This window comes from Cyprinodon variegatus, unplaced genomic scaffold (genome assembly GCF_000732505.1).
Source record: "Cyprinodon variegatus isolate N-32 unplaced genomic scaffold, C_variegatus-1.0 Scaffold303, whole genome shotgun sequence".
NCBI classification, from domain to species: Eukaryota; Metazoa; Chordata; class Actinopteri; order Cyprinodontiformes; family Cyprinodontidae; genus Cyprinodon; species Cyprinodon variegatus.
In genome coordinates this window covers 331,246-345,736 of record NW_015150756.1, presented here as the reverse complement: position 1 = coordinate 345,736, position 14,491 = coordinate 331,246, and the positions used below count along the sequence as shown (strand labels likewise).

Genomic DNA, 14,491 nt, shown 5'->3' with positions numbered 1-14,491 from the left:
CGCACCGCACTATAGGGCGCACCGCACTATAGGGCGTGCCGCACATTTTGAGGGAAAAAAAAGACGTTTATATGCGCCTTATAGTCATGAAAATACGGTATTTGTTATTGTTCTGTCACATGGCCCGTGGATCTCTGCAGCTCCTCCAGAGCTACCACTGCCTATTGGCTACAATAAATCTCTGCTTTAACCTGCTTTAAACTTTCCCACAACTTCCTTGTTTGTTGGCTCTTTGATTTTGACAACACTGTCTGCTCTATAGATCATTTTTGGAGGTGTCTATGTAAAGCGGGAACAGGAGAAATTTCTCAATATAAAAGAAAAAAGCTATCACTCCTTAAGAGGGTCTTTTTATTTAGATATGTTTTTTTGACTGACTCCTGGTTTGGTCCAAACATCTTAGATGTCCAACCATATTGCAGTGCACATATTGCTTGCTTCATGAAGGATCTTCCTTGATTTATTGTATTTTAAACAAGATAATCAATTTCTACATTTTTATGTCACTGCCTTTATGGGGATTGAGGTTATTATTGTTTTTTTCAATCTATAAATGTCTTTATAATAAAGTTTCGTAAAACAGCCCTAAAGGTTTTAATACCCTAATCTTTTCAGGTGATCTATTCGCCTCAGTTTAACTTCTTCCTATAAAGTCCCATAATGACAGAAAATGTCACATTTACATTCAGTAATGACAATAAAGGTCGCACTGATGCCCTGAAAGGACCATAAACCGGAGGTCAGATCAGTATTTATGATAAAAAAAAAAAGTACCACTAGCGAAATGTTTTTGTTGCACAGTTTAAGCAGATTTTACCATGATGAAAAATGTTTTCAATCCAATTGTGTTTAAACATGTTCATGTTGGTTTCCTGACCAGGAATTAGAAGCTTGGGAATTGCATTATTAGTACATTAAGCAGGACAATACCTCAAGTGTTTTTAAATGAATCATAATGAAATCATTATTGAATCATTCTAGCAGTTTGATCTTGGTAAAACACTCATAGCCAAGCCAACCAGATCCTTAAAGGGTGAGCAGATAAACGTACAAAGCCACATTAAAGAACAAAGTGTTATTTTTCAGATCATATAGCAGCGTTTTCCCTTAATTCAAAACAGCACAGTAGAAATATACCTGCACAACGTAATTAATTTCCTCTCATCATTGCTTCTCTAAGTAGCTGCACCTGCAGGCCGCTAATCACCATCCTCTGGAGATGTCGTTTTCAAACGGCTTTCTATCAAGACTGTCAGAATAAAGACTCATCGCAGGACAAATTCTCAAGGTTTTGGATTGGATTTGGAATGAATGGAGTTATCTGTTAAGATAAACAAATGTAGGACCTTTGCTCAGACCCCAGCATTTGGTAACGGTCATGAGAGACAGGTGTCCAGGAAACCCCTGCTTAGAACCGCCCACCTGGCATCTGCAGGTCCCAGAAAGTAGAGGAAGACCCAAGACCTTTAATCTTAACTGTCAGATTAAAAATGGCTTTGGTTCCCTGTTGGTCACTCAGCTTTACCTGGAAATGACCTGTCCAGGGTGTACCCCGCCTCTCTTCCATGGACAGCTGGAGATAGGCACCAGCAGCCCTCGTGACCCCGTTTGCGATAAGCTTGTCAGAAAATGGATGGATGGATTAAAACTTCCTCTCAGTGTTGAAGATGTTTCACTTTTAAAAGCAAGTGTACAAAAATACAACCATTCATTTAGTCCATATCTGTCCTAATTTAATCACAGCATCACGGAAATGGCTTTCCTCCTACATGATGCCTGCAGGATATGATGGGAAGAAAAGGAAATTTAATTAATAATCTGGGATGAGTCAGAATGCAAACAAGTATCTGACGCTAAAATCAATTCGTCTAATGTCAGATCTCCGGCTGAGTCACTATAAAAAGGAAACATGTTGCATAACCTTTGTGCTGAAAATGCGAAACATCTGGAAGGTTTGCAGAGTATTCTTTCAAAGAATAGCCCAGCGTATAACCTTCCTGCCTTTTGTTTTCTGCTTCAATTGATAAACTTTGAATTATGGGGAAAACTTATCCTTCATTTCACTGAAAGCACAATTCCAACAGTGGAACATGGTGGTGGCAGCATCATGCTCTGGGGAGCTACGAAGCAGTAGCTGTTCTGGAATGGTTTGGATTAGAGCATCTTCATGTTAGAATGGCCTAATCAAAGTTCAGATGAGGATCTGTGATTGGAGTTGGGAACTGATGTTCAAAGATGATCTCCATCTAATCTGAATGAGTTTAGGGTGGTTTTAAATGGAGGAGAAGGGACTTCAGTCGAAGATGGTAGAGACAAGGGCTACATTCCCGCTGCAGGCCTTAATGCTCAATTCCAGTTTTTTGTGAAATCCGATTTTTTTGCATGGCCACTGACATTTCCAAATATATGCGACTTGTGATCTCCTGCGCAAACTGCATACATAAATCTTAAGTGTCACACAATAGAGGATGCAATAACGTCCCAAGCAAGCATGCTTTGTGTTTACAGAAGTAAACATGAATGGTGGTGCTGGAGCTCATCTAGCGATCTTTACCAACCTTAAAAACTAAATTTTTAAAGATGATTAAAGAAAAAGACTCTTGCATTATTGTCAACCATGGTTGTTGTTTTTCTTCCCGCTTCTGCATAGCAAGACACAGAATAGTGACCTTTGTTGAGTGTTAATGGCGTTCAGGTCGGATGAATGCCACCTGGCAGTTCAGACACAGGTCGTATTTGAATTCAATTTAATTCAGTTCCATTCAGTTTATTTATATATTGTCAATTTACAACATGTCATCTCAAATCACTTTACAGTTCACCAGATCAGACAGTCAAATTGATTTAAAGTTTTCTATATAAGGAAAACCAGTTGATTGCATCAATTCATTGACTCGAATGCAATCCCTCACACTAAGCATGCTTGTAGCGACAGTGGAGAGGAAAAAAAACCCTTTTAACAGGAATTAACTTTCAGCAGAACCAGGCTCAGTGTGAGTGGCCATTTGCCGGGGCTGACCAGGGTTCAAGGAGACAGAAGCAGAGATAAAACATACAGCCAGGCAGACAAGCTCTGAGCCTGCTCCCATGTCAGAGAATGAAGAGAGCGCTTCCAGCCAGTAACAGTCAGAGAAACAGGACTACACTGAAAAACAGGCCGATCTCCAACATCTATAAACAAAGTTGTTGACAGCCAAACAGGAACAGACAAAGCGAAGCTACTATGATAAAAAGCAGAGGGAGCATAAAGTTAGAGATTAAACTTTGTGGGAGAACAGAGATAGAATAAAACAAAGATTAAATAGGGGTCGCTATGTCCTCCAGCAGTCTAAGCCTATAGCAGCATAACTATAGAGATAGCTCAGGATAACCTGAGCCACTCTAACTAGAAGCTTTATCTAAAAGGAAAGTTTTAAGCCTAGCCTTAAAAGTAGACAGGGTGTCTGCCTCACGGACTAAAACTGGTAGTTGGTTCCACAGGAGAGGAGCCTGATAACTAAAAGATCTGCCTCCCATTCTACTTTTAGAAATTCTAGGAACCACTAGTAAACCTGCAGATTGAGAGCGATTTAAAAATATCAGATTCATATAGGATTCAGATTTGGGTCTTTTCAAGGTGCTGTGTGAAAATAGCCAAAGCATCAACCTGTAGGTTTTTTACTTGTCTTTTTTATAAATGTCAAACCATGTGACACAACATATTCACAGGTATGCATTAATTTATTTTGGTCAAAGTTTATTTAAGTTTGCAGCAGTGAAATAAATAATGATGCACGCTCTAAACCTGAACAACTGGTTTTTAGTTTTTCTGTTTTATATGACAAAATCAAACTAATGTAAATAAAGCACCTGATAAAGTAAAAATGATGTTGATGTTAAAATCAGAAATAACTTTGTTCTTTGATCCAGAAGCCGCTTTCCGTCTCTGCTCCATCTGAAGTCGACACAGATGTTTCTCCTCAATTCGTCTTCCTGTCACTGCTTGAGCCTGAGATCCTCACTCAGACTCCCCTCCTGTCTTGTCCAGTCCTGTCCCTTTACTCTGAACTTACGGTATGATTGGATGTATATGTGGCGGCGCTGTTACGGGTCAGCGGCGTCGGTTCCCCCGACAGAGCGTCGGCTGCCTGAGGAACGTTGATCTCAGAGTCAAGGACCAGAACAGGCCGAGGCGCCGTCTGCGTCGCCACGAGTTGTTAAACCATCCATCAAATTACTGTGTCAACCAAGCGTCCGTCACCCCATCCATCATCCAAGGGCAACAGACGGAGCGTCGGAACGCCGTGAGGGATGTCACGGACGGGTGGAGAGATAACAAGGAGAGGGGAGGAAGAAAGGAGACTCCTCTTCACACAGATCCGAAATAAATCTGCCATTTGATTGGAGGAGAAAAACGTCTGAACGAATCCTTCCCTCCCCTCCTGATTGACTGCTTGACTGACTGGCTAATTTCCTGCTTTCCTGCTGAAAATTGAATGATGCTTCAGACTTGTCAGAGCTTTTTAAAATCAAACCCCAAGCGAGGGTTGTCATGGCGGCCCGAGAGTGAATCTTGACTTTAACTGTGATGTTGGTGCCATAAATTATTAAGATGGCTTCTGAGTCCTGGCCAGAGCCCAGGAGCAGCCCAAACCTCCATTTAAGGCGATGAAAGTCCGCCCCTCTCGTTTTACCCCGGTGCTCCTCTGCCTTTGGACCTGGAAATGGCCCACAAATGGCAAACTGGTGCGTTCGCTAGATGCTGTATTGATTTGGTTAAGTTCAGGGTGTAATTTCACAGTCTTCTCAACTTCGTTCATGATGCGGCGTTGCTACAGTAACTGCTGATATTCAGGAGGGAATGTGAACGCTTTCATTTCTCTGCTGTTGTAAGGAAGTTATTGCAGGACAGGAGGTCATTTTTATCTGAAAAACAGAACCAGGGTTTAAAAAAACAACAAACAGCTTTCATTACAATTTTTCTTCATCTTGTATTACATTCTTTGCACATTTTTTTCAAAGGTGCAACTTGCAGCTTTTTCTACTGGATTTAAGAGGAAAATGCGTTAATTAACTGATGATCATCAGTGTCAGCATCTCTGTAGAAAAGTGAGCTTTAGCAGTTTGTTGCTCTATACAAATCTTGCTACTACTGGGGAGACCTCAATGAACCCTGGAGGAGGAGCTGTTGTAGAAGTCAGAAGATTAAGGCTAAATTCTCCCACAGGCCAATGACGTTGAACAGAAACACTTCTACAAGCTTTTCTTTTTCTAGTTTAACAACAGGTAGAATATTGCATACTTAAAGTTTGTTTTTATGTATTTGTAGAACCTGATGGAGAGCGGATCATTACTGTAGATCCCAGCATCCTGGGATCATCATTAGGAGGTCTATGAAGGAATCTCTAAAGGATTATTTATACTGAGATACTTAGTAGAACAACTGAAGATCTGCCGTTTGGAGAAAAAAGTGTACTTGTTTTTTCGTTCATTTAAAAGAAAGGTAGCTAAAGCGGGAATTGCTTCTTCTTTTGTGGATGACCGGAGAGAGAATAGAGGGGTAAATGTTTCCGGATGGACGGAGGACCATCAGTCTCAGAGCAGCGAGATGTGACCGACAACTCTCCCACCACTCTCACCTGGAGGCAATTTAAAGTTTCAGCTCCAGCAAACCTGTATGATTTTTTTGGGGCCTCTGGGGGGACAATTCAGGGAGAACATCCAAGCTGGCAGAGAGTGGAGCTCTGGCTGCCTCAGTCTGCTGCTGCGCCACTGCGTCGCAGCTACAGTCTCAGCATATTTTAGCCAGGAGAGACACGTGAATGTGCTGCAACTTTAAAGCCCCCCCTCTCTTGTCGGCCTGCTGAAAAATGCGACGCATCCGGGCCTCTCACCAGGGAGAACATGACCGCAGGCGTTTAAGGAATCCTCAGGAGAAGGTATTCAATTCAGCAGCTCCCTGGCGGCCGGCCCAAAGAGGCAGCGATTTCAATAACCCCCCCTCCCCCACACTCTGAGCCAATATTCAGTCTGCTGGCTGGGAGATGAGTTCTGCTGGAAGGAGAGAAAATGTGGGGGACATGGAGTCAGGCGCTGAATTTTCATTGAGAAATCAGCCGTCAGGGAAAAGCGGAGCGGAGAAATGAATCCAGGCAAAGCTGGGCAGCGATTCTGGATCAGTTACATCTCTCAGGCTCATGTTTATTCTGAGTCATTTTTATTTAATAAAACTTTGAATATCCTGCAAATCTGTGAGTAATGAGTAAATATATGCAGCCAAACTAACCCAAAGATTCAGAACAACGTTCTTACCGGTCATTTAGATTTAGTGAGTTTTACTGGGGTGTTATGCTCAGCACACAGTAGAGAAAAGTCCAGTGGAAGGAACCAACTTATTTGATTACAGCAGTGGGTGTCAGGTTGGGTAGAGGTTTGAAGAGGACCCAGAGACTGAAGCTAAGGTGGTCTCTTGCAAGTTTAATAGCAAAGGTGGTTACTGAAGCAGAATGCAAACTAACATTTTCTAAAAGTCCAAAAAGTCCAAAAATACTTAAATCTTGAAAAATCTTGCATGAAGGGGAAAAATTACAACAAACCAGTAACAGTGACTGAGCAGGAGTTGCTTATATGGGAGAGAGAAATAAAGACCAGGATAATCAGCAGATTGGGAGCAGGTGTGAACAGAGGAGTGTAGAAGGGAGAAAGGGAAAAGGAGACTGACACAAGAGGGCAACAGAGGGCAAACAAGAAACACCTAAGAACTCAAACACAATACAAATAACTAGAATAACACAAAATTGAAATAAAACCAATAAAAATTCAAATATAAAACTTAAAAATAACCTAAAACCATGACAGTGGGATTATAAAATAGATTAGGAAATAGGATTAGGAAAGGGATCATCTTTGAAATTTATAAATTATACGTGAAGTGTGGCTTTAAGGTTAATATAAATGCAGTTTGTTCAAAGATTTTAATAGATGTAGGAGACACACTGTTCAGAAGATACTAAATTGAACTTTTATCCCAATACATTACCAAGAAAACGCCATGGCAACAGTAGAACATGGTGGTGGCTGCTCATGGCGGCTCATCCTTAACAGGGGCAGGGAGCCAAAGTTGTTGTTTCAGGAAACTTAAATTCCTTCAGGTTTCAACATGTTTTATAAGTTATTAATTGCAAGTTTAAGCCATGCCCCACTTAAACCTGGATGGACAACTGTTGAGAATTTGCTCCAAACCACTTCATGCCTCTTTAGAATCAAGATTATACATAAATATATCTTTGTGTTGAATCTCTATTTATTCAGAATCAGACTAAGACCAAAAACGTTGCCTTTAAATTTTTACAAATCATTTCAGTTGGTCTGATGCTAAAAATGAACTCTTTCATGCTACAGTTTTCAGTGCATAACATGAAAACCATGCAGATGGTACTTCCTTTGACATCCTGCTTGGTGGAGAACCCTTTCATCACTACTAATCAAGAAACAAATATTAGGACATTTCTCCTAAAATAGGCCAGTCATCAAAGTAAAGGCATAACTTCTTTTGTTTTTAGCCTTTTTTTTTTTAGGATCTTAAACAACTTTCCCAGAGAGAATTTGACAAATAAAAGCCCATTCTGTCCCTTCCTGCAGGCATGGGTTGTGTTTAATTACTGTGTAAACCATGAAGTATGTGGGGTGATATTTCAACTGTTAGCATAAACTCTGCATTCGTTACATGATGTTCTCCGACCCCTAAAAGCACCTCCTCACACGCAGACACTTGGAAACAGGCCGTAAAAGTGCTGAATCGATTTTTCTGAGCACCATAAATCCAGTAAAATGGCTTCTCTGTGTCAGAGTTTGATCCATTTCGTCCACTCGCATTCAGAAAGTCTAGACCGGCTTTTTAATTTAATTTGTTTTTATCTGCTCCCATCCATGCGCGCAGGGAGCCGACAGGAAGCTGTCTGGCTTGTCTGCAGACGGATGCTAATAAACATGCTGAAACATGCCTTTGGTGCGTGAGAGAGTGAATAATCGGGCTCTTGGAGAGCAGTGCACTGCTCTGAATGGCCCATTTGCAGTGATACAGAGCAGGCTCATCAGGATGGAGAGTCAGGCACTAAACTAGATCCTTCTGAAGTAGAGAGAACTGATGGCCTTCAAAAGGTCTCCAGGTAGTTTTTACTGTAAACTTATTTGGTAAAGTAAAAAAAAAAAGGGTTTTATTTATGAGGACACATATATAAACAAATCATAAAGCCCCTGTCACACCTTGACGATTTAGCTAGCATATGCCTGACATTCCAGAATCTTCTAAAACGCTGGCATATGTTGAACTTTTTTATTTATTTTTCAATTTTTGGTGTATGGATAGAGTATTCATAACAAGTCCAGAACATATGTCCGACGACAGCCTAAAGTCTGCATAATGCACGGCAAAGTTGTGCACATAAAATGTCACAAGCCAGTGTCCTGAGGGGGGCAGCGATGTGCCCGAAGGCGCTTGAAGGCGCATAAAAAGATTTCTTTGATCGCGGTATTAACCTAGCTGCTGTTTAACGCCTGCTAAAAACAAAAAAGAATAGATAAATAAAAAGAAACAGAAAGAAGCTTTGCAGTGGCAGCAGATTCAGCGTCATGTCTTCTAGGAAGTTTGTTGGCCGTAGGCGTGAATGCAGGGAGGTTCCATCACACTCACCTTCACGCTCACCTTATGATGGGGACGAATCCTGGAGGAAAACAGATGGTTTCCTCCTGTGAACCCCCTTTAGACCAAACCTCCGATAATATGCCATCATGCAGTAGCTGTAAGTTAGAAACACATTCAGCGGGCGTCTCGAACACGTCAGATACGTTGATATGAGTTGGAGATAAGTTCTTAATAAGTTACGCATAAGTTATGCACAAGTTACTCATAGGTTTTGGATAAGCTAGACGCCATGACTTATGAGTAACTTAGACTTAACGTATGTTAACGATCAAATAACTTACCTGTAACTTATGGACCACGTATGAGCACACACTAGCATATCGTACAAAATTTTTAGCAAGCTCAAACTTTCTCAATGTACTTGCCTTATGTCGACGTGTGCCAGCGTGTTTCATTATGCTCATAAATTATGTAAAACGTACCCATAACTTATCCAACGTATGGCAATGTTTTTGCCAGATTTTTCGTACCTCAGGCATACGCTGGTCTAAATCGTCAAGGTGAGACAGGGTCTTTAGTGAGGTGATAAACTCTTGGATCTAGACACCGTGAAGTCATTGGGTCCATCAGCATGGAAGATCTCTTGGTAACTGGCTAACTGTATAGCCTTTGGTCATCCAGACATCATTACGCAATAGACACATGAACGACACTGGTCAAATTAGGAGAATAGCCTTCCAGAAATAAACCACAAAAAAACAAAAAAAAACAGCTGAAGCCCTGCGTTATAAAACCCAAAATATATGAAGGTGTCTACATTAGAGGTTACAGGTTATAGGTCCTATATTCTAACTGAATTGGTAATAGGAAGCTTCCTATTCCTAGCTCATTCCTTACTGCCAGCATTATCAGGATACCCCGAATATGGCAAACAATGACACATTTAGGTAGAGGGAGTGTTGGCCTAGTGATAAAGAGGCTTCTGCTCTGAGAAGGTTGCAAGTACCCGGTTTGATCCCCACACACTCCACTCTGGGTTCCTGAGCAAGACCCTTAACCTCTGATTGCTCCCCGGGCTCCACACAATGGCAGCCCCCGGCTCCCCATGGGGATGGGTCAAAATGTAGAGAACAAAGGGATTTATATTTGGTGAGGAGTGGCGTAGAGCTTGGAATACAGAAGTTCTGAGTTCGAGTCCCACTCCCACAGACTGCCACTCTAGGTGTCTGAGCAAGAGCCTTAATCCCACACTGCTCCTTGTGCGCTCCACGATGGCAGCCCACTGCTAGGCAAGGGGATGGGTTAAATGCAGAGGTAAATTTCTCCAATGTGAGATCAATAAAGTTAATTTATTATTATGATTAATTATTATTATTATTTCATCATGGCCTAAGTGTTCTTACCAAATTTAAGTCATTCTCATTGAGCCTTGGCATCTCTTGCATTGCTGAAATGTCAGATTCTTATTGGTTGAACTTGACCTGAGCAACCTGTGACAGCATGTCAATAGATTAAGAATGGGAGAGAAGGTCCTCTGGTCTAATGGAACTAAACTTTCACATTTTTATCCTTTGTTAAAAACCCTGACACTAAAAATGCAATGATGGTAGGTGAGTTCATGTGTAAGGATGCCGTTTTTAAAATACAGGACAGTCCTGTCATACAGTTAAGACGTAGGTTGGGATGGGGTTCCGCCATCTTATAGGACAACAGCCCTAAACATACAGTCAGAGCTACAGGTAGGGTTTAGTTAGAGATATTTTCAGGTGGGTAAAGGGCCTAGTTAAAGTCCAGACTTGAATCAAGATAGAGAATAATTGATAAGAGTTAAAGCTGGTGATTTTGTTCCAGTATTGACTATTTTTATGGAGGTACCTCTAGACGTGCGAGGCTGGTGGTTTTGAAAAACCTTGTTTGGGAATAATATACAGTCAAACCATACATCAGTTTTCAGATTTGATCTTTGAGACGATAAATCAAAGCCATTGTATTATTTTCTATATGAGACAGGGCACAAACACATTGAATCAGAATGATGTGGGATTCTCCCAGTGGAATGTTGACCATGTCCCAGTCCACTGAGGTGGAACTATTAGTTTATTCAGATGTGGCTGCCTGACCTGGAACACTGAACCCAATCTCTTTCTAAATTTACCTTGGCTTTCTAGTTTAGAGGTTCATGTGCCAAGTTTAGGTTTTAAATTAGGTTGGTTTGGACTTTTCTCCAAATGCTGATGAGGAGAAATGTGGCTCTGACTTGAGGCTTTCCTCCTTTTTTCTAGATTAAACTAATGCTGGAGCTTTTTTGTTGTTGCCCTTTATGCTAAATTTCTGTAATTTGTTATTTCTACAAATTTAGTTTTTGTCTTTTGGTATATAGAATATATTTAAGTTAATTTAGAACCAAAATGTGTTATTTATTTTTTCCATTTAGAATAGGCTCTATGCACAGCTCCACTACTTCCTGAATTTAATGCAGCTCCTTTGTTTCCTGTCTTTCATGATTGGATGCACTGATTAATCCAGGTGTGTATGACCTAAGTAACTGGCCAGACACACCTGGATTAATCAGTTCGTCCAGTAATGAAAGACAGGAAACAAAGGAGCTGCCTTAAATTCAGGAGGTAGTGGAGCTGTGCATAGAGCCCATTGTTTGGAGTAAGTTCTTAATTGTTTGACCCTCCCATTAATTTCAGTGATTAAGAGCACACCAGGTGTTGGAGGATGTTTGGTAAATGTCTAGTGTGGATGGGAGGTTTTGGGAAAATGATTTTTTGACCACTTTTTTGGAAGCTTAAAACATTAGATTTTGTTTCTTCTAAGTTCCAAGACACTTGAAGTATTTTTTATTTCTTTTTATATAAATATATTTTTGCTTTTTAAGTCAAGCTGGAAGTGCGTACAAAAACAAAATCACCTGTTACCACCCACGGCCTTCATTGGAAATTTTGGTATTTTATTTTTGTTGGAACAGAAGGCAGCGACAGTAAGGTTCAGAATAATTATTTTTTTTATAATGATGATGATGGATTTTAAAAAAATGGGTAAACGTTAAAGGTTCTAAGTTTGTTCCTTTATGCTGTTGATGCACTTTGATGACAAAAGACTATACCATCAGAAACCATAGATGATTCAGAAATGCAAGGGTTCTATAAAATAAGGTGAGAATACTGATCTGTTCAATCTATCTGACCGTCACCCAGAGGCTTGTCAGAAAACGGGTCAACGGTCAGACTGCTTTACAGGCCAGCATCATGTGACCTAGCAGTATAGAGTATTGATCGAAGCCTTGAACATATCAGCTGATCTATGTTTGTTATTGCTGGTAATGACAGCATCTCATGTTTTTAGAGCTCAGTGTTTAGAATCGCGCAGAACCTAAACTCTACAAACTTGTAGCTATTTTGCTGTTCTCCATCTGGTGTCCCTAATCTGATTTAATCTGTTTGTTGTTTTTTTGTTCAGCTTCTCTAAATCCACCTTTCTTCCTGCTTTAACCTCAAAACTCCACCTGATTGTTATTTTTTATCATTGTTCCTTGGATGGCTGGATCGGAGGTTGACCTGATTGGGTTTTCCTCTCTGGAGGCCTGACCTGCTCGCCACCCGCCTGCTTCCAGTCTGCACACCCTGAGAAAGAAAACATCCCTGAAACGCTCCTCTTGTTCCTGAAGCCGATCCAAACTCAGATTCACTGCTTCCCTCTCTTTCTCCGTAGGCTTTCTAACAAGCTCAGCCAAGTTTAATTTCCTCTCGGTGTGCAGATTTGGGAAATAACGGCTCTGCTTGGTTCTCCCTGGAAATAAGGATGCACTGATTCCAATTTCCTCACCGTGTATCTGTTTTTAGATCCGTATCTGTTCAAATGGGCCTCACTCCACTGCCGTCTCTGTGTGTCTTTGTCCTCAGATCCGCCTGTACGCCCGGCCGGATGCCATTTCGAGCGGCGCGGGGGACTATGCTCTCCACATCACCAAGAGGCTGCTGGGATTTTATGAAGACTACTTCAAAGTGCAGTACTCCCTGCCAAAGCTAGGTAAGGCCGCTTTCCTCTCACCCCTCCCTCAATGGCATGGGGGTATTTTTTTGCTCGTCTTGTGTGTCCAAGTTCTGTTCAGCTCGCTCCATTGCTCTCTGACTCTCTGTCGATGATGCAAAGGCAGAGAAAAAGGCTCTGTTCCTCTGAAGTTTTCTTCCCTGTTCTATCTGGGTAGCCTTGTTCAAGCAATGTCAGCCAACTCTTTGTCCTCTGTGAAACTTCTGCTCAGTTCATTAGATTGTCTTGAAATGGTACCGTCTGTTTGGGCTGATCCGGTTGACATTGTTAACCTTTTGCTGTTGGATGTTAAGCTCTAACCAAGGTGAATGTGAGCCGTCATAAGTCTGGTTCAGGAAGGAGACTTGTTGTTCTGTCCAAGGGATGAACGTGTTTGAATCTTAAATGTTTGCATCCATCTAAAAACAAAGCTAAAGACCTCATAAGGATGTTGCTGTTTTTAAAGGCCAATCAGAGAGAGAGATCCCACTACCCCAAGAGCAGCATAAAAAGCCACATTTCTGCTTTTGAAAGGCATTTTGGGGCAAATACTTTAAATTTTTAAAACCTGTTCTGTGGTCTGATAAAACTGATGTCGGAGTGCGTCTATTAAGAAAACACTACCCAAACTTAAAGTAAGGAGGTGGTAGCATCATGTATAGGGTGGCCATTTCTATAGCACCAAAAAGGAGGACAAAATATCAAAGAAATGTAAAAAAGAATTGGTTCCCAGCATTTGTATTTATTTAATACATTGTGGTGTTTAAAAAAATTACCACTGAGATGAATTTTTTTAAGTCCAGAATACCACAAAGAATAAGATGTGTGGACTTAAACGTTAAAAAAATCTTTTTAACAAGAAACATTCATAATAGAATAGCTTAATATTTCTTTTAAACAACAAAAGAGATTTTAGAAAACACATTCAACTGCTCTAAAAGTATAGCTTTATTATTAAGAGCCTCAGTATTTTGGGAACTTATCTTAAGTGTCTGTGTGCAGCAGACCTGTCTTTATGGTCATACCTTTAGCAATGGGCGAATCACTGAAATCCACTTTCAGTCACAGTCTACACTTCAATAGGACTAGTGATGTTTTATAGTATAGTCCACCTTGCAGCTCTGCACAAGTTATTTTAGCATCCAGGGGCGACAAAACTTCATGTAAAAGCCAACATAGAAGAGTTCGCTGCTGCACGTTTATTACTTTAATGTTAATCCGTACTCGCACGCCGTTCAATTGCAGCTTTTCCTCCACTGCTTACGCCCACAATGCAATGTGGGCATATATCTAAACCAGAAATACTGTGATGTTCTGTAGTTTCAGCCTTAAAAGTGAGAAGTCAGTCCACCTTGTGTTTGGTTGTGTGTCTTGTGAAATTCCCAGCTATTTCTAGTTTCATCTTAAATTTTCTGATTATCTAGGTTGACTTTAAATTGTCCCTGAGCTCATTTAATGAGTGGATCATCTACATATAATTGACATGTCAACAGAACGTCATTTATGTAATTTAGGTTTGCTGATTATATCTCAATGTTTTTTAAGCTAAGTTAAATAAATCACTGTGTAATAATTCTGAACCTCTACTATAGAAGATTTATTTTACATCAGAAGTTGAAATAAAAACAGTGTTTGTGTTTGTGTTTGCAGCGGTTTACCCAAATAATTCTTTATGGATGTCCATGATGAAGCTTTCACTCATTTAAAAGATTGTTTACACAGTAAAAAGTGAATAGGTCATATTGTGTCACCTTAATTTACATTCAGAGGGTTGATGGCTGTATAAATGAACACTAACTCAACACCTTTGATGTATTCTGGTCTCTGGTTAAC

At 40.6% G+C, this 14,491-nt stretch overlaps 2 protein-coding genes across 3 annotated transcripts in view; both read left to right on the top strand.

Annotated features, from left to right (window-relative positions):
- LOC107090620 (histone H2A-like) overlaps positions 1-14,491 on the top strand; it is a 665,777-nt gene that overhangs the window by 322,249 nt on the left and 329,037 nt on the right. The gene's annotated exons all lie outside the window — the stretch shown is intronic.
- Positions 1-14,491, top strand: part of trhde (thyrotropin-releasing hormone degrading enzyme) — a 249,933-nt gene that overhangs the window by 68,413 nt on the left and 167,029 nt on the right. The window contains exon 4 of the mRNA XM_015384105.1: positions 12,532-12,658. Within this exon, the coding sequence (XP_015239591.1) occupies positions 12,532-12,658 (127 nt within the window). The remainder of the gene's footprint in view (positions 1-12,531; positions 12,659-14,491) is intronic.